General features: G+C 33.9%; 1 protein-coding gene across 1 annotated transcript; it reads right to left on the bottom strand.

The window, feature by feature from the left end:
- Window positions 1–7,627: 7,627 nt before the first annotated feature.
- On the bottom strand, window positions 7,628–24,143 carry LOC105337035 (organic cation transporter protein). The gene is made up of 10 exons (XM_034467584.2): window positions 23,966–24,143; window positions 14,095–14,290; window positions 13,747–13,850; window positions 10,808–10,962; window positions 9,952–10,120; window positions 9,532–9,756; window positions 9,164–9,387; window positions 8,638–8,819; window positions 8,273–8,430; window positions 7,628–7,894 (listed from the first exon to the last, which is right to left on the bottom strand). The coding sequence occupies exons 1-10, from the start codon at window positions 24,106–24,108 to the stop codon at window positions 7,789–7,791; spliced, it is 1,662 nt and encodes a 553-aa protein (XP_034323475.2). The 5' UTR covers window positions 24,109–24,143; the 3' UTR covers window positions 7,628–7,788.
- Between the last annotated feature and the right edge of the window lie 1,192 nt (window positions 24,144–25,335).

The following is a 25,335-nucleotide window of genomic DNA, read 5'->3' on the forward strand; positions in this document are numbered from 1 at the left end:
CTGGATAGGTAGTGTATATCAATTCAGGGTTGACGGATGGCTTATGGATACTCTTCATTTTAAAGAAAACCTTGTTTTCAGTCACATTGACAGTTTTTCTCTTGTTAATTACATAAAGCCAAATTTGGTATTTGAATGACCATTTGCACCAATTTTATATATTTTCCCTTCTGTATAAACGAAAATAAGATAATTATATGGTTGAACATTTTAGCATGGTGTTATTAATGTGTAAAGTGTTTATTCTCGTGCTTGCGCGGGTTATCATCTTGTGATATATATTTTCCATGTTGGTACAATAGTTAACGCCTTGCATTAGGTACACTCTGTGTATAACAGTATCGTTTACACACTTCGCTAAATTCAGTGGTGTATGGCACACAATACATCCTCACTCTAGATGTTCAACGAAAAATGAAAACTCTACTATCGTCGCCCATGAAAGATATTGGTGCCCGTAGATCAAGAAAATTCTTCTTCCTCAACTCTAAACTTACATCAAGTACGCAGGTCTAAGTATCATCGTTGGTTACATCAATGCTGATTGAGCTTTTTTGTAAAGATGATGCTGTATCTTGTAAAGATGGTGCTTTTTTATGTGAAGATAAAACCAAAAATTATTTCAAAATGTAGAATTATTTGTAGGCCAATATTGAAGAAGAAAAGTTGCTCAAAATATAATAGTTAACATTAATATAACATTTGTGACGTCATCATTTGTTACTTCAAACTGTAAATAAAGAATAATAAAAACTAGAGGTACTGTGAGCAAGCTCACAATTGATACCCCCCGCTAAGAAAAAAATCATAACGCGTGTATTTTTGCTATTATAGAAAATATTGGATGAATCTATTTCACTGACCATTTTCTATAAATAACAACTGCTCTATTTTTTAAAACTGTTAATGCTAATAGGAGTAAACAAACCAATTTCTATCCTTTAATTCCATTTTATTTTAAGTTAACTGTTAATGCATGAGGACATTTGCATCCTTCCTTTAACAACCATGACTCAAATCAAACTCGAATCAAACGAAGTCCACATGTCAAGCAGCCATTTAGGTAGCTAAACACAGTTTCGTATAAAATCCAGGGGGGTTTTCTCTGGGGAAAAGCATGATGGGTAGGGATTTTCCTGCTATTTTTATGCGGTATACATGAAAATTAATTTTTTTAATTCTCAATTGCATAATATAGTGGATTATCTGTCGAATACACGAAAAAAGTATGTAGAAAAATTTTAAAAATTAATTTTGTAAGACTCTAAAATAAAGGGAGGTAACTCCTAAAACATCCGGATTAAACACATGCAGAATTTCATGAATTTTTTTAGCGGGTGACATAGCTCTTTAAAAAGCTGGCGAATGTACCCTGAAAAGACTATCAAACGATGCCTAAGGACTTGTTCTTGAAAATGTACAGAAATTAAAATTGCTGATTTGGTTGCATTCTGCTTTTAGGGGGAGCCTAAAATGCATGGGTGTACTGCATTTAGAGGCATCCTTTTGTCTTTTTTCCGCATGTTTTGATTGCCAAATAAATTCTAGCATTAAGTTACACGTGCATTATTCTGGAATATTTAAAAAAATCACAATTTTATCTTTCTATTGATATATAGATATATATGTAACATGTTTTTACAATTTATTTTTATAGGGGTCAGTTTTGCTTTCCCCTCATCTGAAAACGTCCTTATAACGTTACATATAAAACTGTGTTTTGCACCCTTAATATTTAAACATTTTGAATTATTGGTATACTGAGCCCGATTTTTTTCCGAAATTTTTTTCCCACACATTTTTTTTTCAAAATAAAAATTTCATCAGGGCAGGCCATTTTCAGAGAAACGGGGATGTAAATCTAAAAATAATTTTATGTGGCCTGAGAAGAGCAAGCTTTGTGTCAAATTTTAGCTCCTAATATTTCCATTAATACAAGAAATGACACAGACAAAATTTAGCATTTTCGAAACAATGACCTTAAACTTCCTCAATTGACCTTGGGTCAAGGTCATAACACACCCTTACATCATAAGCAATCTTTTTGTTAAGTAAGAACATTCAATGCTTCTCCATATGGAAGATATGGACCGGACACGAATTTTGCATTTTTTTTTGCCAGTGACCTTGACCTTGCACGAATGACCTTGGGTCAATGTCATGACACACCCTTACGTCATAAGCAATCTTTGGGTGAAGTAAGAACTTCCAATATTTCTCCATAAGAAAGATATGGAACGGACACGAATTTTGCATTTTTTCTGCCAGTGACCTTGATCTTGCACGAATGACCTTGGGTCAAGGTCATGACACACCCTTAGGTCATAAGCAATCTTTGTGTGAAGTAAGAACTTCCAATGTCAATGTTTCTCTAAAAGAAAGATATGGACTGGACACGAATTTTGCATTTTTTCTGCCAGTGACCTTGACCTTGCCCGAATGACCTTAGGTCATGGTCATGACACACCCTTAGGTCATAAGGAATCTTTGTGTGAAGTAAGAACCTCCAATGTTTCTCCATAAGAAAGATATGGACCGGACACGAATTTTGCATTTTTTCTGCCAGTGACCTTGACCTTGACAGACAGACAGACAGACGGACGGACGGGCAAGGTAATTCTTATATACCCCCCCCCCCAAACTTTGTTTGCGGGGGGTATAATAAATAATATAAGAGTAGAAAAGAAGAATTAAAAGCTGTTTTTAAAAAATTTATTTAAATGCCCACAGGAGAATTTCTGTCTGCCCCTGAGAATGGGGGATTGGAGGCTGTATACTAGCCACTTTGTTTTAGTTTATCTATGAAAACATATACACATAAAAACTGAGAGTTGAAAAAATATGGCAAAGTTATTTTCTATAAGTCTTGTACCTTTTCAATATCAGGTCAAACCCTCTATTATGATATTTAAGTTTTTTGCTGAAATTATAGGTGTCTTTGCCCTTTTGAAAGGTTTCAGGCAATGAGGTGGTCATCATTACAAATTTATAATTTTTCTACTCCAAAATGAAACTTACTTAAATGCATATATGAGACTCCTTGACAAGTTTGGGTATGGGCTATGCTAATCTGGTGACCGTTAATACCTATTTGTTTCATTTGTTCTCTAGTATAAAAATAGTTAATAATTTAGACTTCTAGAATCTTTAAAATATTCATCAACTAACATCATGTGTCAAATCTAGCCGCCGAAAAGAAAGGAGCTGGACTTGTATGAAAGAGACAATTAAAACATGTGACGTTTAATTGCGTTGGCGATAAAGGCTTTACAAATACAACAAGCATTCTGAGAGTATTGCATAAGCAATACACGTCCCCTACCGGTTTGTAAAATTTGTAGAATTTGTAGAATGCACTGTTATGTCTTACTGTCTCAACAGACCAACCCGATAACGAACCCAATTGTAATTATACAAAAAACTCTGTCGATTAAATTTACAACACAATGCTTGACACTATTTTACAGAACTTATTTGTTTGTCAGAAACAATAAAAGGAATAGTCCTAGTAATACAGGATATTATTACTGACAACATACTTTCCTCGTTTATTTGATACATACCGAGCCCAATAACGAACCCGAACATTTGTTCTCTAGTATAAAAATAGTTAATAATTTAGACTTCTAGAATCTTTAAAATATTCATCAACTAACATCATGTGTCAAATCTAGCCGCCGAAAAGAAAGGAGCTGGACTTGTATGAAAGAGACAATTAAAACATGTGACGTTTAATTGCGTTGGCGATAAAGGCTTTACAAATACAACAAGCATTCTGAGAGTATTGCATAAGCAATACACGTCCCCTACCGGTTTGTAAAATTTGTAGAATTTGTAGAATGCACTGTTATGTCTTACTGTCTCAACAGACCAACCCGATAACGAACCCGATTGTAATTATACAAAAAACTCTGTCGATTAAATTTACAACACAATGCTTGACACTATTTTACAGAACTTATTTGTTTGTCAGAAACAATAAAAGGAATAGTCCTAGTAATACAGGATATTATTACTGACAACATACTTTCCTCGTTTATTTGATACATACCGAGCCCAATAACGAACCCGAACATTAAAAAATTGGAACATAAAAAATTAATTTTCGCGAAAATATGTCAACCAGACGCTACAAAAGTGTAAACTTGATCTGAAGTTTGACATTTTGAAGCTATTCAGCAAATTTCATAAAATCCTCAAACGCATAAAGAAAAAAAGTGTGGAAAACTGAAGTGGGACAGACAGACGGACGGACGCAGAGGAAAGCTATAGTCCCCTCCGGTGAAAACCGGTAGGGGACTAATAAAACTTGTTCAGCACGAGCAGCTGCACATTTCATAGGCGTCGGAACGTTAGACCTAACCTTCAGGCACATAGGGCCACCCCCCCCCCCCCCCCACACACACACACTTTATCTTGCAGCAAACAAAATTTTCTTAAATGTACATATTAAAAACGAATTAACCTGTTTTTTGCTTGACATGATTTCAGATGATTAGTCTATCACCCCCCCCCCCCACCTTCAATTAGCTTCCGACGCCATTGCGTTTGAAGTACTCAAACATACCTGTAGTTGGTCTGTTAGAGATGACACTCTTTTTGTGCAACATATTTGCAAATTTGCGTCCTTCTGCATGCTAGATGTGTAATAATAGCAGTAGCCATACCGTTGAGTTTTGTCTTATGGCAACTATAAGAACCACTGCTATACCGAGTCAAAGTTAGGACGTCCTCGTGTCATGTACCAAGACAGGGGAATTTGTAGTAATTTCAACTTCTTTACCGATATGCATCGACCTAATTCTGGAATAGTTTAGGTCCGATATGGGCAAAGTGAAGAAAATAAGTAAACTAGCTAAAGGCGGAGTATTCCTCAAGGGGAATTTATAAAACATTAAGTAGGAACACAGTCAATAGATGGGGTAGGGGGCAATATTGAAGAAAAAGGTGAACTTTTATCATCGAATTTAAAACTGAGGACGTGTTCTATATGAGCACGAAGGTAAACAATAAGCATTTCATATTTCTATCAAAGGATCAGTTGATTGCTAAAATCAAGAGAAACCCTAAGGTTGACCATATGAAAAGCGACGCTGTCTATGAGACAACAAGATAAGGATTTTCCCGTGACCAGAAAAAAATATCAAATTTCTCCTTAATCCAAATGTGGAGTGAGTAACGTGTCTGGATGCTAAAAACCGAGAGAACTAGGAGATTGATTCTAGAGCCGTCCTCAAACAGCATACACCCATGCAACGAAGTTGAAATTTTGAACAACGTCGTTATATTAAATAATGAATTCCATTGTAAAATTGAACATTAAATCAAAAAACGTCTACTCAATGATAGAGGATATAAATATTTTGAAAATGATTTGCCGCAAACGGAAACTGAATAGAGTTTTCTTACTACATGTACATGCATATACACATGTATTTGCAAGGATTCAAATTTTTCTTAACTGAAACTTTACAATGCAAGATAATTTTTACAGCAAGTGCAACCCTATGACTTTATGATTAAAATTCTAAATATAAAATTCCCATCATCATACAAACTCATATGAATACCAATTAAGATCACAAGGTTATTAAAAAACCCAAAATGAATTGACTTAATTTTTTTTTACTAACAACAATATAGCTCAAAATCTAAATTACGTAATAATATTAAAAGTTCAAACTTTAAAATGCTTAATGTACTTTAAATGGCTGCCACACCTGTCAATTTGATTGACAATAGTTTTTTCATTTTCAAAAATCTTACTTTTTTATAATTTTCATTGTCATTCTCAACAAGTACCATAAATGTAATCAACGAGGTATAATGATTATGAAGGAGTAAAACAGCATAGAAACGAACATGGACAAAATATTAAATTCAATAAAGTCTCGATCTGAATGCATTATAGTCCATTGGTATATTGATTTCCTGCTATTTGTGAATTATCATTTCATTGAATTGTCCATTTTGACCTCGTAACAGGTAAGTAAATTACTCTTTAAATGTTTAATTATGCTTTTGCAATTCAGTGCAAAATGTTAATTGATTTGAACACCTTGTATAATAATTACTAACCATTCAATAAAACTGAGAAATTTATATCAATTCCAAGAGTATTGAAGTTGGAATTGTGTGCTTTTTACAAATGCCGTCGAAAATGGTTTGTAATGGTCAATTCAATCATTTACATCAGAACATCGATGATTTGTTCAGAGTTTTTTAATGTGAAAATTGCAATTGAATTGGTTTTATTTTTAAGATTTGGCAGAAATGTGGAATTTTAGTTTTTCTTCTTGCATCGATCGCGAGTTTGCTGGCGTTTCCATATAGAAACAAAGGTATGTAGATTTATTTTTATTTCCTGATGTATATTGGTATATATAGTCTTTTTTTCCCCTGATGTATATTGTCAATTGTACTTTATTAAACAAACAACAAACCTTTTACATTATACCGTGTATCAGGTTTTTTCCGCGAATCAGAGCCTAGAACGGTAAATAAAATTTACGCGAATCAAATTTTCACTATTTCAAAGTCACATTGAAAATATAATTCAATTCACGATTGTTTAAACCTGTGAGGTAAGAGAGGGAAAGTTTTTAAATTGTCGCTCTTTGTAATGAAAAATTCGGACAATGAAACCATTTACACGATTTCCTTAATATGAAATAAATAGCGATTATTATTTTCAGAGACGCAAACAGTCATAAATAAATAGATCATGTACCGTTACATATACCAGTAGCTCAGGTATAATTAGACATCAGTTTACACAAGGAAAGCGACCGTTTTAATTAGCTTGTTAATGAACTATTAAAAAAACAACGACTCGGAGGCTTACAAATCTATTATCTGGCGCTTCTCCGACGATCCCGCAATTTGTACCTCTAACTAAACTAAATGAAGATAGTTCACCGTACTTTTACTTACCTGTTACTTTATTTTTTTAAATTAAATACACACAGAAAAAAACTGATATACGGTTTTATTATTGACTGAAGTTTACCCGTTTTATACTACTGTGTTTAAAATTTATCTAATCTAATGATACTTTCTTTACCATATAGCAAACATACGTGATTGGCGGGAAAATACAGTCCACGCTTTAAGAAATCGAGGATTGATTAACCATAGAAATGGAAGACAAACGGAAAATGGAAGACTGACACTGAGAAACTATTATTCGGCAATACAGAGATCCAGGAATTCGCTACAGAACTCTGGTTATAATTTTGGTTGATAATTTCGAGTATGACTTGTAATATGTTATATATCAATTGTAGTTTTTTAAATTTTGTGGCAATTGGTTTCAATTTTTATTTGTTGTTTGTTAAAGTTTCAAAAAGAAAATAATTCAAAGTTTATTGAACGATAAGTTGAGTCAAGTTTGTATTTAAAGGCACGTCGGTGCCTAATATGCATGACACATTTAACAGTTGTACGACAATATCATTACCAACATGTTTCCTAACTTTGCATGTACATAGTTGTCGTTGCAAAAATCAATCAGGTCATATTTAAAATGTAACTATCGGGGCATGAAATTTCCAAAGGAGAATTGGATGGCTAACGGTAAGGCAAGGCGATTTAAACAATGAGTCAATATGCGTTTTTTATTATTACGTGATATTTTTATACAATAAAACTACCAACCCATAAACAATACATAAAATCAAAATAGAGGATTGATTTCGTAATTGAGAGCACATCAATTTTATCTTAAAATACTTTAAAATCTTCTACATATATATATTTAAGACGTTTTTGCGGAGGTCAGTATGTTGCTCATTGCATTCTATCATTCTTAGTCTTATTGTTTATATCTGTAAGCCGTACTCTTTCGCAATCTGAATCTTCTGATCCTTCTGAAGTCTTAGGAAGATCACTGTCACTGAAAGTAGATAAACAATATGGTTTTATGTAAAACAAACACACTCTGCTGCTATCAACTGTTTAAATAAAAAATATATAGATATAAAAAAGGAAATGTAAATGCCCGTTTATGCATTCAAATATAAAGCTAAAGATGTTCAATCCGATAAAAGACAATTGTAATTTGTCCTTTCTAATATGTTAACATTACCTGTTTGCTTGTATTGAATTTGCTAATCATTTCTGCTACGTTTTTAAATGTTAAACAAACAGTTCAATAATCTTTCATATATTTACAATATTAATCCTTATTAAGTTATAATTCAGAAAATCGAAAACAAATTACAATATAAGAGCTTTAATATGTCTCTTTTGTTTACCATGCAATAAAACGCACCTGTCAACCATTAGATCCTCCTCGTGCTCTACGTCTTCCACTTGCTCAAGCAGCTTCCGTTTCTTGGTTTCCGGTAGTAATATTGAAAGGAATGCCACAAAGATGGTGACAACACCGTATATCAACAAAGGCAATGCTTTTTTCATTTTGCCATCCGCCTAAAAAAGGGTTTTTATCTGTTATATTACTGGCTTGGAACTTGTGAAAACATTTGAACAATTATAAATGAAAGAGAATGTGTATTATTTTTTTTTTACGTTACAAGTTATCAATATGAGAGATGTTTTTATACTATGCTATTATATACTAACGTGACAGATCAATAAACGTATTTTTGTAATACAAAAGTGATATTCTCATCTTACCAGACGGAACATATATGGTGAGGAATTGGATCCAATTCTTCCTCCAAAACTACATACTGCTATCACAAAGCTGCGAACGACAGTGGGAAACAGTTCTCCAGTGTAAATAAAAACTTCCCCATATACTCCCGAAATCCCAAACTTTCCAACCATTGACAATGCAACCATAATCCAGTTGTGAGCTAAAACAAAGAAATAGATAAATTTAGAAGATATCAAAAGGATGTGATACATGTAGAGGAGTAAAATAAATAAAAACTTAAGGTTGGTACATGTATAATGGTTAACAAATTGTTAATGTTGGGAAAAATGATCACCCCTCAACATGGAAAATATATCGTCAATTTAGTACTCATTTCGTTCGATTCACGCAAAGAAATAATATGTAGCATTATATTAACACACATCTTGGTTTTTGTTTTCTTAGTTAATATGCTATTGAAAAAAAAGTACAATACTGAGTAGATGCCACTTCATAGAGATAAACTTGAGACATGATAACACAGAAATAAAATGCAATTCTTACATTCATTTCCGAATAGAACAGGAATTGCAGAAGAAAGACACGCCGCTCCAGTTAGGAACATCAAAGACAGATGCATAGCTTTACGTCCTGTTTTATCCATCAACAAACAGAGCAGGTTGCCCAGAAATTCCATCACTGCTGCTACCGTGAAATTGATGTATAGATTGCCTCCTAGCTTTCCAATATTCAGAGTCAATCCGTAGTATATAGATGATATAACAAACCTAATTGAAATAATAATGTTGACAATATTCTGAATATTTGGATAACAGTTTATATGATTTAAGGGTTTAACTCAGCTGTATATTTCTAAAATGTAATTTAGCAGTAAACTGATAAAATAAATGACATTGCTCGATATGACGAACCAGTTTAGGACAATAATTATCCATCTAAAGAGAAGCTTTTTGGAATGAAAAAATTCTCTGAAGATTTCCTTCAACCCTCTGTCCTCCTCTTCAAGCCTGAAGTTGCTTGGCAGATCCTCAAAGTGGACTTTGTTAGTTTTTGCCGCTTTCTTTAGTATTTTTACAGCTTCCTTATTTTTCCCGCGAGAAAGAAGCCATCTAGGAGATTCGGGAAGTACTTGCGGCCTGTAAAGATTATAAAAATTAACAGAGAAAGCCGGAAAAAATGAAAACAACTTTACTTATATTTTAGCAAAATATCTTGAAATCAATCGATCGCAGTTTGATATTAAACATGCAACCATTATGAATTGTAAAACAAACCCAAAGTCGATAAATAGGAATCTCACATAATATACCTGTAGGTACATCATTACTTACCACCAATAACAAACAGCAGAGACCATAGGAACGCCTAAGGCAAGTTGAAGCCATCGCCAGTCCCGTATAAAGTAGGCAAAGAACACCAGTAAAAACTCTCCAAAGACGTAGACCTCCAAAATCAGCGTGCCCGAAAATAGGCGTTTAGATGGCCCAACCATCTCCATGCCTGATAATATTTTTTATTTTATAATGTACAAAATTATGTATCCAAGGTTAAGTTATTGGCATACATACTAATAGGTTCTACATGTAAAAGTAATAGTTTGGAATGGTTCCTCTACTGCTACGATTGTAAAATCTGTACGTTAGATCTATATTGACATCATACTAATTATAGTGTGTGAAACATGTACATGAAAATGTGCGAGGAAGCTTTTTCAAAATACCGATTTTCAAAACTAATAAAGATGAAATTATCGTTCTTCTATTTTGGCAAAAAAGGACAATTGAAAGTACAAGCAAATGCTTCTATAAAAGTATTCTCATAAGAGCTCTTCCAATTGACTTAATTCAATAGAAATTAGAGTTTGGAATTTAATTTAAACAACCATTATTTTTTAAAACCTATAGTCCCATAACCGCAACGATGTGTGCATACAAAATAAGTGACGTGCGTAATGAAAAGTTGTTAAGCAGACAAATAAACATAGCACGTTATTTCAACTGCTCACTTGACGGAAGTTATTAACACGACGACGTCAAAATGAATCATTCAATGATTATGATAATAAACACACTACTTTGGCGACCAACTAAATAATCCCAATTTGATTATGTTTTACGTAAGTAATTTGACTATTCGAAGAAGCAATGATAAGTTTTTGTTTTAACATCTTTAAATTAAATAAGATACCTATAATGAATGCTCCCTGATAATAAGCCAATCCAGCTGCTCCGTCCAGGAAACGAAGGACGATGAACATGTACACGTTATACGAGAATGGCATAATAATGTTGGCGAGGAATTCAACAGTAGATGCGATAACAACCATTTTTCGTCTTCCGATTCTACAAAACACGACCTTTACAAAGATACAAAAAAAAAATAATGCTTTAATCCTATACACAAAAAAACAACGATTTTAACTTTTTTTAAACATTGTTATCTGTCATAGTTCAACTATTAGGTAACCTTAGACTTAATTGTCTACAGACCGAAAATAACTCTGTTTATACAGTATGTTGATACCAAATTTTAACAAGATTTTTATTTCATAACTAAGAATTGAGGGTCAGTTTTTATTACGTAAAGCTAGATTGGTTATTCCTATCCGTTTCTAAATCATATGGTGCTAGATTACAATTGACGTATTGAGTTTGGATCCTACATACCATATTCTGGATGTACTACACAATAGAAACCCAAAGGCTTGCCCGGTCGCCATGTGTAATGTAATCCATCGAAAGCTATATACACAACCCTCTGTAATCTAAGATCAGTAGATAAGTATATTTTTAAATAAACAGTGTAAGATTTGTTTGAATAAATTAAAGATTTACTGTTTATAATTTTTTGGGGGAAAAGTAATAGGTATCCATCAAATCTATATCATAATTTTACATTTGTGTAAATCAAAATTTTATATTTGACTAGTTATAGAACAGGGTGAAAATTTGTCATTCAGTCAACAGAAAAGTATCTTAAAGGTTATACAAAAGAGATGGAACATTGTAGCCGTTACACGGTCACCTTTCAAAACCTGATAGCTGAACTTCACCAGTAAATGTTTATAAACCCTCCGATTTGATACATCCGATTGCGCACTCGAAACACGAGGTCATTGCCTAGTTGTTAATTTTGCGCCTTTATGCCACGTCTTATGTGCATTTTCTGTTTACATATTTAAACAATAAAATGCCTTCTCTGGTGATTCATTTGGATATCAAGGTAGCGGCATTAAAAATCAAAATCGAAATAAAAAATATGACCCTTGTATTCATTGATATAGATGAATTTATAATACATTTATAAGTGATATAAAGTAAATTGGGAATGTAATAGGATATGCTAACATCTTTTCTCTATTCTGCAGTACTAGTAATCTGGACTTTCCAACATTTTTTCAACAATTTCCATTGCCTTTGCATTGCAATATCTCTGTTTACTTTGAATTACATGTAGCTTTGTATTAAAACCCGACAAGCTAGAAGGGGTGTTTTAAAGGGGTTAATCTTAAGATGTTTTTATATTATTGTATGAACATCACATATAAGTCGTCTGAACCCTAAGGTGTTAATACATGTAAACATGAATAGTATATTATAAAACCAAAATGTTATGGAAAGATATCTTTAAAAAATGCTGTTGTTTATGTCCTGACCATGGAAATTATATTTCTTCCGGCTTTGAACTCAATTTTGTTATTATAATACTTAGCCTATAATTAAACCGTGTGTAATTAATAGTGATATAATGCATTGGACTGAGCCCGCGAGTTATATGTAGTTCCCTTCAATACCCTTTCCTCTCATATTCTTACTCATTATCATACAAAGCAGAAATTAATCAATCTCTATTTCATAAATCTTTTGCAGGATTGATTATTGTTCAGCTGACAAACACCTTATGTTTGTTTTACTCAGTTATTTAAGGCTTTGGATATTTAAGAAATTTAACTGGGTTTTGCTTTTAGGATTACAGAACCACTCTTCATAACCGATATAAAGAGCGTGCATCAAACACCCAAGGTCAATCATTTTAGATTTTTTCTTAAAGGGGCATGGTCACGATTTTGGACAAGATCTATTTTTCTGTTTTTATTATTTACAATAATTTACAAATGCATTTCAAATAACCAAGTGAAATCTGAGAGTCAGTCGCTGAGTTACAAGCAAGATACAGGGCTCACAATTCTTTGTCATGTAAACAAGGCTCGTGCCCTGCTTTTGTTTACAAAAGTACAAAATACAAGTAAAAATCTTTTTCCAGCTAATTAGTCCATCTCTTTATTCATTTTAAGCATAAACAAAAATTTTATAAAGTTCAACACATTCACTTTAGGTCTAAAACTGTCATTTTTTCTTCAAAGTTCAAAATGTAAACAAAGGCTTTGTTTACATATCAAAGAATTGTATGCCATGTAACTCGCTTACAACTAGACGAATGAGACTGTAATTTTGGTTCCCTATTAAATATGCCTAACTGAAGCATTGTAAACATTAAAATAAAAAAAATAATTTTAGACCAATATCGAGACGAAGCCCCTTTAATTACACTTGCTGCAGGTTGATAAATTGTCAAGTTTAGTAAAGATCAACTAAAAAAAGACCTGCACTTTACTAGTGAACCATATTTTAACACAGAGGAGATATATTTATTAAAACATTGCATTATCTTTGTACGTAAATTGCAGTAAACTACTAGAAAATTTTAAATGATATAATTACTTGGGTTTTGATTTTTGATAACTTTTTGGCAGAACATTTGCATATAGAGTAGCTCGATTCTCTGCATAGGTAATACTTATCAATTCAGGGTTGACAAATGGGTTATGGATACTGTTCACACAAAAAACCCCGGTTTGATGTCATACACCAGATTTTCTTGTTATAAAAATATAATCAAAACATTGATTATCATTATAAAATAACAGTGCAACAAACATACTATGCACCGACAATTACTTTTAACATAAAGTGCAATTTAATATATATTTACATGTACTGTACAAATGCACGACATTATGTCATATGAGGTATAATTTCAGAAATTCATTCATAATACCATAAATATTTCATTGGTCATATAGTTACAGTATATAAATAAACCAATCAACACAAAAGTAAACTCACACATCCCCCAGTGGACACAGGGTAACAGTGGCCAAGACGTATCCAAAGAAATAGGCTGATACAGACAGGGAGTGAAGATACGTGTCGTCACAAACCAAGTTAAACTGCAAAAATGCACATTATAGATGTGTTATCTTATTGGATAAATAAACTTTAACACTTGAGTAAAAATTTCTACATTGTAAAAAATCACTTATAATATATTTTAGTCTTCAACATTTTGTGCTCATTATTAACATTAAGTGAGTTACTTCTGAAAGTGTGAAATATCAGAACACGTACTATTCCTACCACATGAACACATGTTTGTATTGAGTCAATACTTTTTTGATATTGAATTGTTTTTACCTGAGAATTTACTGTTCGGGTAAACACTGAATAATCATATACCCACTCAGAACATGTTTCAAGCGTTCCGTTGACTATGATTTTGCATTCGTCGTAGCTTCCATCCAACTTTACCGGAATTGTTAAATTTATCAAATCTTTATGATGCTGTCCCTGCACTGCATAGGAGTCGTTCTCCAAGTCAGGGATTTTACACCTAAAAGATATATATATATATATATATATATATATATATATATATATATATATATATATATATATATATATATATATATATATATCCAAAGTCTCTTTTTCAATGAATAAATTTTTTTATAATGTTATAATGTTTATATATAAATATATATATATATATATATATATATATAGAGAGAGAGAGAGAGAGAGAGAGAGAGAGAGAGAGAGAGAGAGATACTTTTAAAAATTGTAAATACATTCAAACCAATAAAATGACAAATAATGCGTGTAAAGTTGATTACCTTTATCAAGTCTAAATATGGAAGACCAGATGCAATGCATAAGGCATTAATCTTACATCTTTAAAGCTTAAGTGTTGATTAATAAGCCAAAATTATTAGCTTATGGAATTACTTAATAGATATTATGATGAATTATAAATTGATATCAAATGCATAGGTGCAATTAATGCGGGGTTTTGGAGAGAAGAATTATAATTTTTTCAAATAATAGAATCTCAATCAATTCATCAATAGTTTTTAATTGTATTATAATAAGCTTAAGTTTTTTTTTAATTTCTTTTGATCAGTGGTTGAGAATTTTAATGTAATAGTGAAGTTTTATTCATTTAGTTGCCTACACATTACATTAATTAGAACAGTTCAACAGACACTCATAATTTTTAGAACAATTGAAATCCTTACATGTCTTTAAATTCTAAACGTGTTAATTAAATATTTGTATGATGCATTCAAGCTTTTTAGAAATGTTGCTGAATATTGTTTTTAATTCTTTTTATTATTTATTATTTTGCCAAGACAGTCAACTTTCTGCGTCGATTCCTATTATGACGTCAGCCAAACCACGAGCTACCTTAAAGCTGACATATAGGGTGCTTTCCATTTAACCGGCATCGCCGGTTTTGCCTTCGTCGCCGATTGCTGGAACGCGCGTCGCCAGCGAGTGATTGTAGCAACGCAATATACCGTTGCCGATTAGGAAACAATGTGGAGTCGAGGTTATCATATTCTACAAAACCAATATTTCTAAAACTACAATTTGTCTTACTATATTGAAATACATTAAATCTGCAAAAAGCCAAAAATTCTGGATCAAATTTTAAGATAGGTATCTGTTTTAAGCTGCAATCGTCATCGTTGGATCATTGTGACGTTCCATTAACATCCCCATTTCCCGATAACGTCGCCGGCGAGGCAACGTAAATGGAAAGCGCCCTAAGTAATAAATACGCATTATTCCTCTTTTGGCGTCGACGTCTGTTTCTCTTTTTAAGAAATGAATTTAATTTTTTTTCTATTGATCGACGTATCAAAGAAAAAATTGCCCGAACAACTTTTAAATCAATGCGCGTAGCCGGTCAATTTTTCCTTTAATACGTCGACCAACAAACAAAAATTATTAAATTCATTTCTTATCATTTAATAAAATATTTTCAAATCATAAAATGTGAAGGTTCATTGATCAAAATTGTAAATAATGTAAATGAAGCGGCGCGTATGAGGGTAAAACAACAACACTAACAATATTCAAAATGGATGCGCCTTCAGCTGAATTTTAATGGATTTGACACAAGTAGAGAGTTGAAATCTGATCCGACTGAGTCGGAAACGAAATGGAAATACATGCGATGGCTTGAGATGTTATTCACTGTGAAGCAGAATCGTTAAAACTGTTTTCAAGTGATGAAGTGCAAAAATAACCCTATACAGAGTAATTTCTACATCAAACACAAACATGTAACAATGTCAAAGTTAGATGATGTTGTGTGCTTTATAGTACAATATAGTGAGTTTTTAATTACAAAAAGAGCTGCCTGTAACGTAACATCGTTATTGGAAAATCCTGGTTATTGAAAATAATTTTTTTTTTAGCAAATACATTACACAACTTAGATCTACAATCATCATTCGTTGTGGTACGTAAGTGTTAGTATCTAAAATTTGATCCACATTCCTCTACAGATTTTATTACTCTTTAAAAAATGATGCTGGGGGTAAATTTCTTTCCTTCTAAATCAATATATATTAAGAAGGGGGTACGCCTTAACGTGTTGCATCCTGTTTGAAATGTACTTTCTCGAGCGAATACACAATACGATTTTGTCGAATGAAGCAATGCATGCCATGAGAGATAGGAATAAAAAAGAGATAGAACATAAGGAAGGGAGAGGGCTTAAATAGGCTGTGCCTGTTGCCTAATCTCACTCAATATATTATATTGAATTAAACATTGTTTTGTAATAGAGTCAACAATTACTTACGTAAATTTTATTCTATTTCCGTTATATATGCGATCGGGTTTGGTTTATTTTCTTTAATCGTATTTGTTACTAGAGTTTTTCTACATCTAGTATCTTTATTTTGATTTGGTAAGATTCCTGTAAATACCGAACACTCTAAGAAATCTGTGTCCAAATCTATTGAACTGTTTATGTCTCTAACCTCTATAGGTTAGTACAAATTCTTTTCGTTTTATTTGACCAAGAACTAAATTTTTCTCTAGTATCTCTTAGCATAGTAATTAGTTTGTCGTTATTTATTCATTGTTTACATTAAAGTCCACCACTCCTTTTCGATAACCATAGGGATTTGCATTCCTCCTTTTATTTGCCTATTGTTGTTTTTTTGTCTACTAAACATAAAAAAAAACCTTTTTGTGTCTTACGTGTTATAATAAATGAGGCAACGGAACCTCGAATCACAATGAACTGAATTAAGAGGGGTTAATTAATTTAAAGATCTCCTATAACATAATTTTAGGGGCTCGTCCGGGATTCGAGTAATCCGTGGCATCTTTCGTCATGACACATTTGGGGGATTACCTTCAATACTTTCAACCCGGCTGGAGTGGCAAAGGAAAAATTTATGAGAGATTTTTGGAAGATTTTGAAAATTATGAAGATTCTAAAACAAATAAGGAAAGTCCAGTAAAATCCAGTCGGTCTTTGTTCACTTCAACCGCTTTTATTTTTATAAGTTCTTCTCCTCAAACCCATTGGAGTACCGGCTCTCAAGGGCCTAATGCACCCCTACGTGTATCAACAAACACGTCTAATACATTCTCACTCGAACGCAAAGAAGAATTTATCGCAGAAGTATCACGTGCCGCGGTCGTAAATTTGGTCATTATGCAAGCAACTGTTGCGATCAAACAGAAACTACAAAAGAAAATATAGAAGTTGATAGTGGTCCTTTAAACTCCCATTAAACTCCCAGGGGCTGAGTTCGAGCCCGAAGTCTCAGCCAAAGTCGGTGAAAATTGTAGGCCGCAATCTGCAATTGGTAACATTATAGGGCAAACAGTTGTGTTGAATACGGTTACTTTTAGTGCATTTTATTTGCCTTTAACGCTGTAGCATGACAAAGTTAATTTTTTGGTAGATACTGGGTGTTCCGAAACTTTAATTTCCCAAAATACAATCGAAACCGTTGAAACTAGTTATAGGGCTGATATAGAAAGCGCTTCAATCACGCTGGTTACAGCCTCTGGTAATGAGTTACCGATCTTGGGGGAAAAAAGAAACTTTTAAAATTGGTAACAATGTGTATACACATGATATCCTCATAGTAGAAATTATGATTTGTCAGGAAAAAAAAAGAATTAAGGAGTTATTATTTGAATTTTCGGATGTTTTTGTAGGACCTGCGGTAGTTTTGGAAAAACCATTGTGGTTGAACATAAAATAGATACTGGGGAACATGCGCCTATTAAAATCCCCCCTCGAAGAGTTTCGTCAGTTAAAAAGTTAGCCATAGACAAGGAAGTTCGGAGTATGCTAGACAAAAATGCGATAGAACATAGTCAAAGCTCCTGGGCTGCTCCTGTTGTTCTAGTTACCAAGTCTGACGGAACAATTCAATTTTGTATTGAATACCCGAAGTTTAATTTCGTCACAAAGAAAGACGCTTTTCCACTTCCAAGAATTGACGAGGCCTAGCTGCAATAATGTAGCCCTCTCCGATTTTTTATATCTGATGTTTACTGGAGAGGGCTACAATTCCACAGGATCTCCGTAATGGTGCAAAATTAATTTTTTAATGCGACCTACTTCGGTATGTAAAGATCAATTTTATATTTGACTTCCTTTGGATAAAATGATTTTTCAATTCAGGTTGAACAAATTAACCGTATCTAAATCAAAACCAGATAAAACATATCAGCATGTTTACCAGTCGTCTTTTTTAGCAGCCATGACAGTTCTCGCGTGATTGTATGGGATTTACGCTTGGAGTTTTGATGGGCTTGATAACGTGAATGACAGTGTAAATAATCGATCTTACCTCGTTCTATCACTAAAACATCGTTTCAGAAAATGATATATAATGGAAAATTCATATTTATCGCGTTAATTATGTTTAAAATAGGGGAATTCCTATATTCAGTTCAAGATCCGCTCCTGAATTCTCATTGGCTGTCCCAAAATAAAACCGGTCAAGGTCAGTAAACATGGCGGACAAATTCAACTTTTGTTATTGACAAACACGAAAAATAACCGATATATGGACTATACTTGATATTTTTGGAATAATTTATGCCATAGACATCTACAATGTTTGAGTTCAGGTAAGAAATGCAAATGTTATTGTCATTTATGTACGATTTGAGACGAAATCGTTGCGGGAGTGAATCACTCCCGCACTTGCACCATTACGGAGATCCTATGGAGTTGTAGCCCTCTCCCCCCAAAAAAAAATCGGGAGAGGGCTACATTATTGCAGCTAGACGAGGCCTTGCAAACGTTAGCCCATGCGAAATATTTTTCTACTGTAGAACTGGCTAGTGGTTACTGGCAAGTGAAGATGGTAGACGAAGATAAAGAAAAAACGGCTTTTGTTACTCATAACGGCTTTTTTTTTTTCATTTTAACGTCATGCCATTTGGCCTAACGAACGCACCTGCCACTTTTTCTCGACTTATGGAGTTGGAGTTCTTGGGGTATTGCGGTATTCAAAATGTATATGCTATTTAGATGACTTTATAGTTTTTGATATAGATTTTGAAACTGCTTTGTCAAATTTAAGTGACGTTCTACAATGTATACGAAGAGCGCATTCAAAATTAAAGCCAAAGAAATGTACTTTATTCCAAACGTCTTTGGTATATTTGGGACACATTGTTAGTGAATCAGGTATAGCATGCAATCCAGAAAAGCCAAAGCCGTTCAAGGCTGACCAGAACCAAGAAACATGTCTGAAGTTAAAAGTTTCCTCGGTTTAACCGGGTACTATCGCCAATTTATACCTGAGTTTTCTACAATAGCATCTCCTTTAACTAAACTTACGCGCTAAAACAGAAAATTATGTTGGGACGAATCTTGTCAAAAAGCGTTCGATGGGTTAAAGCAGTGTTTCATATCCGCGCCTCTTCTGTCGTATCCTAATAGCACTGATCCGTTCATTCTTTATACAGACGCAAGTTTAGTAGGAATAGGGGGTGCTTTGTCTCAAGTACAGAATGGAGAAGAAAAGGTCATCGCGTACGCCATTAAAACTTTAAGTAAAACCCAACAAAATTATTGTGTTACTCATAGAGAATTGTTGGCCGTTGTAGAGATGTGAAAACAATTTAAACATTTTCTCTTGGGTAGACATTTTCTTTTGCGCACAGATCATGCATTCCTTGTGTGGTTAAAAATTTTAAAGGTGCAGAGGGCATGCTCGCTAGATGGATATCTGTAATAGACACGTTTGATTTTGAAATCCAGCACCGCAAAAGTGGAAATCATATCAATGCTGATGGATTGTCAAGAAGACCAATTAGATAATGTAAGAAGAGAACGTTGTCCTAACTGTCTGGTGGATCCTGAAACTTGTGAAAACTCCCCAAAAGTAGATCAAAATAAATTAAATGTTTACTTCATTTTTAATGGGTCCGAGTTGGAAACTGGGTTGAACACTGGGGTGTAGAAAATATTATAAAATGGCAACAGGAAGATCCTGAAATTGGTGAATTTCTAAATATTAAGAGAAATAATCAAAATAAACCCCCCCAAGAGTGTAGATAAAAATTGTTCACACCTAGTCAAGATCATGAACATCATGTGGGAATAGTTTAAAATTTTTAAAAATGAAATTTTATATCCAACATGTTAGGAAAATGCAGCCAAGCAAACAATTCATCAGATAGTAGCTCCGTCCAGTGTCAGAGATAAAATTCCTAATTACTTACACAATGATATATTAGCGGGTCATTTTGGTAGGGGCAAAACTTTAAAAAATGTCAAAAGGCGATTGTATTGGCCTAGAATGACAGAGGATGTTAAACTCTGGTGTGAAGCGTGTGATTAGTGTGCTAGAAGGAAACCGGGTCCCGGGGTAGGCTAATCCCCTTTACAGCAATCGGTAAAACAATCGAGAGAATTGCAATAGACATTTTAGGGGGCTTCCTACGACTAGAAAGGGAAATGAGTTTATAATCAATGTGGGGTATTATTTCTCTAAATGGAAAGAGGCCTATACAGTCCAAAATCATACAGCTATGACTGTTGCCGACAAGTTACTAACAGAATTTATTTGCCGCTACGGTACCTTGCTTCAGATTCATACCTACCAGGGTCGGGAATTTGAGAGCGAGTTGTTTATAGCTTTATGTAAAAAGCTGGGTATAGAAAAGACTCGCACTAAACCGTACCGTCCCCAATCTAATGGACTTGTCAATCGGTTCGATCGCACTCTAATTCAGATTCTTTCGGCCTTTGTCAACAAAAAAAAAATGACTGGGACGATCATCTCCTTCACTTAATAATGGCGTATAGAGCTACCGTACATGAATCCACAAAATGTTCTGCAAATTTAATTATGTTGGGTCGAAAATAATCTTTACCTATCGATATTATGGTGGGTCCTCCCCCTGGGGAAAAACTTGATCTTTGTCCAATAATGTATGTAGCATGGGTACAGAACGCCATTAGATCTACATTTGAATATGTGTGTGACAAAGCAAACATTGCTGCAAGTCGTCAAAAAATTTATTATGACAAGGGTCTAAAACAAAGGTCATATAAAATAGGTGAATCCGTGTGGAGATGGTATCCCCCTGCTATAAATAATAAATTAGGACAAGGTTGGACAGGCCCCTATTTGGTTGTGGGAAAAGTTTCCGACATTACATAGAAATTCAAAGAAATGAGGCCAATAAAAGCATTAATATTCTTGTCGATCATTTAAAACAATACACTGGGAAAAAACCCATCAGCAATTGGCTAGACAGAACGGAAGAAGCTGACTCCTTAGAACTTACAAGCGCCACTCCAGTTGGTTTACCCAGAAAAACCCGACGGGATAGAACCCCCCCCCCCCCCGCCTTATTCTATATAAAACAAATACACATGTATATACAGATTTTTTTTTTACTTTTCATAACATTTATCTACTAAAACAATACAATAAATAAACACAATGTAATTATTATTATGCATATAATAAGGCGGTTATTCTGCCGGATATTATAAATATTATGTGTGTATGGTTTTTTAAAATCTCTGGCATGGACGTTTTAGAGGTTCTTTTAGGAGATGAAGAATTGCTCACAATTGAAGATGTTATGGACAAGACAGAACACACTGGACCAGGGGCTACAGAGGGGGGTCATGTCCCAGATAAGAATCCCTCTGAACAAAAGTCGACAGAGACCCCATCCATCGAAGTAAGCATTTCATGCCCGGCGGAGGGTTGCCTTGAGGGGTTTCCCCGGTGGCCAGCCCTACTGGAGCACTGGAGGATGACACACGAGGCCCTCGTTCTCACTTTACGGTGCCCGTTTCACAGGTGCCCCTACCAGCATGTATAGCAGGGACAGGTTGCGCGACACCTGTACAGGGCCCATTAGCGGCAGTCTAGGGATATCATTATCCAGAGCCGACTGGAGAAAAACCACAAATCCAAACCCCGGTATGTCAAAAGATGTCGCCAGTTTCTTGAGAATATAGTTAATCCAAGGACCTTTGGTGGGTGATATTTTATGGAGAGAGGAGTATATTTGCATGGATGAGACGGTGGATATTCGGGGAGAGGAAGTTTTCCTGCATTACAGAAGAGGCAATGGATGCCCAGGAAAGCTGATTGGGAAAACCAACAGAAATTATTCAGCTTCATATTAACTGTTAGAGTTAATGTTAATATTCGTTTTCAGTTTGATAATTATGATTTATTGTTATTGTTAAAATAATTTACAATTGTTATTCATTTTGTTTGTATATTACATGTTATTGTTTAAAAAAGATTAACAATTGTTATTCAAACGAATTTATTTTTTTTAAGGAGGGGGAATATAGTAGAATCAACAATTACTTACGTAAATTTTATTCTATTTCCGTTATACTCGATCGGGTTTGGTTTAATTTCTTTAATCGTATTTGTTACTAGAGTTTTTATTAGTTAACGTCTATATTTAGTATCTTTATTTTGATTGGGTAAAATTCCTATAAATACCGAACACCCTAGGAAATCTGATGAGTCGGTGGCAAAGTTCTATTGAACTGTTTATAACTGTCTAACCTCAATAGGTAAATCGTTTTATTTGACCAAGAACTAAATTTTTCTTTAGTGTCTCCCAGCATATTAATTAGTTTGTCGTTATTTATTCATTGTTTACATTAAAGTCTACCACTCCTTTTCGACAACCATAGGGTTCTACATTCCTCTTTTCATTTGCCTATTGTTGATTTGTTTGTTTAATAAACATATAAAACTTGATTTGTTTTACGTGTTATGATGAATGAGGTACCCGAACCTCGAATCCCGATGAACCGAATTAAGAGGGAGTTAATAAATTTAAACATCTCCTATTACAGTTTAAAGCTGAACACCGCTCCTGCATGTAAAATGCATTATCCCTCAAACTTCTCTTTCATCACCGCTATTTTTACAACCCCTGAATAAGCCAAAGATCTCTAAGCAGTTGAAAGTATTTTGCTGACGATGTCTCACCCTAATGCACATACATCTTGCCTCGCCGTTGTACTCGGTCGCGATAAAATTATCAAATTTTGCGCACTTTTTGTAAGGTCAGAAAAATACTTACAAAAAATAAACAGGTGCACATAAATTAGGAAATAAATGCCAAAAAATCCAAAGACTACGAACGGAATACTATACGTCGGCCACGAGGTTCAGATGTGCAATCGGATGCAACGAAATAAAAGTTTATTTTCCGGTGCCTGGGCTGGGTGACAGTGCCTATTTACGAAAAGTGTTCAGATTTACAATTTAAAAAAAAAAGAACTTGAGGGAGTTGGTATTTTGAAGTGTACTGTTTTCACAGTGTCTGAACATTGCAAGTTACAGCTTGAAGTGAGAAAAGTCTCGTGTATACGCCGAAAATTCTAATTTAAGAACATGACAATATTCTAATAAATTTTACCCTATTTTATTTTGAATGAGTGGGGTTTTTAAAACCATATTTTTGTTGCGGGTCCATTCATGCATTTACAGGTCCACTTCATTTCACGGGCGATTAAATGCAAGGGTTTAAGTTATGTATATATTTATGAAAATGTTACAGAAATAACTTTACTAGGTTGTTTGATATCCATGCACATGCCAGTCAAAATATCGGAAAAATTAAATTTTAATACTGATTGCTATAAAAATGCTGCCATTAATTTCCCTAGTAAAAATAGATCCCCAGGGCTATAAATAGAAACCATCTAATGATTTTTAAAAACATTTCTTACCTGTGAAGATGTTCTCCAAGTATAAAATTAGACACAGGCGCTCCAAAGGAATTGAATATGATTGGAAAGAAAACAATCATTAGGAGATGCTTTTGGTACGGACCAAACGTTCCCAACTTTTGAATGAGAGCATCATAATCCATGGTGTGTCTCCTAAAATCAAACCGTTGACTGCTTGTCCAAATATCAGTGCATCATATACGCCTCGTAAACATTCACACTAAGCCCATCCATGCGGCCCTATTTCATTATATTTCTCTTCTGTATTCGGAGAAATCATTTTCCCTTTGAAATATGATAAAAGCTCCATGTGTTAACTAAAAAATATCTCCCCCCAAAAAAGAAATTCAAATTTTTCTTTTTGTTTTTTTGTTTGTTTAGTAATTACTATACTCTGTCCCGAGTTTTTGCTTCCACCACTTTTCGCTTGATATCTCGATAATAATAAATACCTTTGTGGTCAAACTACGTTCATCCACTAATATGAAAAATGTCAAGATTATCTGTTTTGAAACGCCCCCTCTTCCGCTTCAGGTTTCAATACACATCCCTAAATAGAAAGTCTACGGAGATTTTGCATTGCATCAGCAATAATTAAGCCCGGATGATAACGTTAAAATATTGTGCGAGGTGTCCCGAGTACTTCCGAATGGAGAAAAGATGTAAACATTTCCCATTATAAATCTCCGTAAGAAAGTTTTCGTTTGAGTGAAAAGGGATAATTTGTCAATGAAAAAATCTTGGATATTTTCCATTTTGTCGATTTCAACTGTACTTCTTTCACAGGTATGTACATTTTTATTACAATTCACCAAAAAGTGATGGAAGCAACAGCTTCTAAATTAATATACACATTTAGAAGTTGTTGCTTCCATCACTGTCTTAATATACAAATGAATAGTTGTAGAAACCAAAGCGCCTGACCTAGTAATAGCATCAATAGTGAAACAGACTATACTGTTTTATGCAGAATGTTCCTTGAAAATGGCTCGATATACTAGGTTTTTATGCAATACAGACACCCATTATTTTTCTAAAAACATGGTATTCCACACCACAATCATCAAACATGGCTAGGATTTTATTAATCAACCCAATGTTTATATTTTCAACCACTCTACACGTGGTTGAGCACGGATATTAACTCTATTCTGAATATTATCGTAATATAAATAACCGCTAGACGGTGAAATAAGACATACACCTTAAAAGATTTTCATGTTTTAACATAAATCAAAGTAGGATATGATATGAAAAACGACCATATTATCCGAACACTTATACTTCCGCTCGAAATTTCACAGGAACTGAACAAATCTCGTTGAAGTCTCGTGAACTTTCATTCGAGCACCTCTGGATTTCTTACATAC

Source organism: Magallana gigas, chromosome 6 (assembly GCF_963853765.1).
Source record: "Magallana gigas chromosome 6, xbMagGiga1.1, whole genome shotgun sequence".
NCBI lineage: Eukaryota > Metazoa > Mollusca > Bivalvia > Ostreida > Ostreidae > Magallana > Magallana gigas.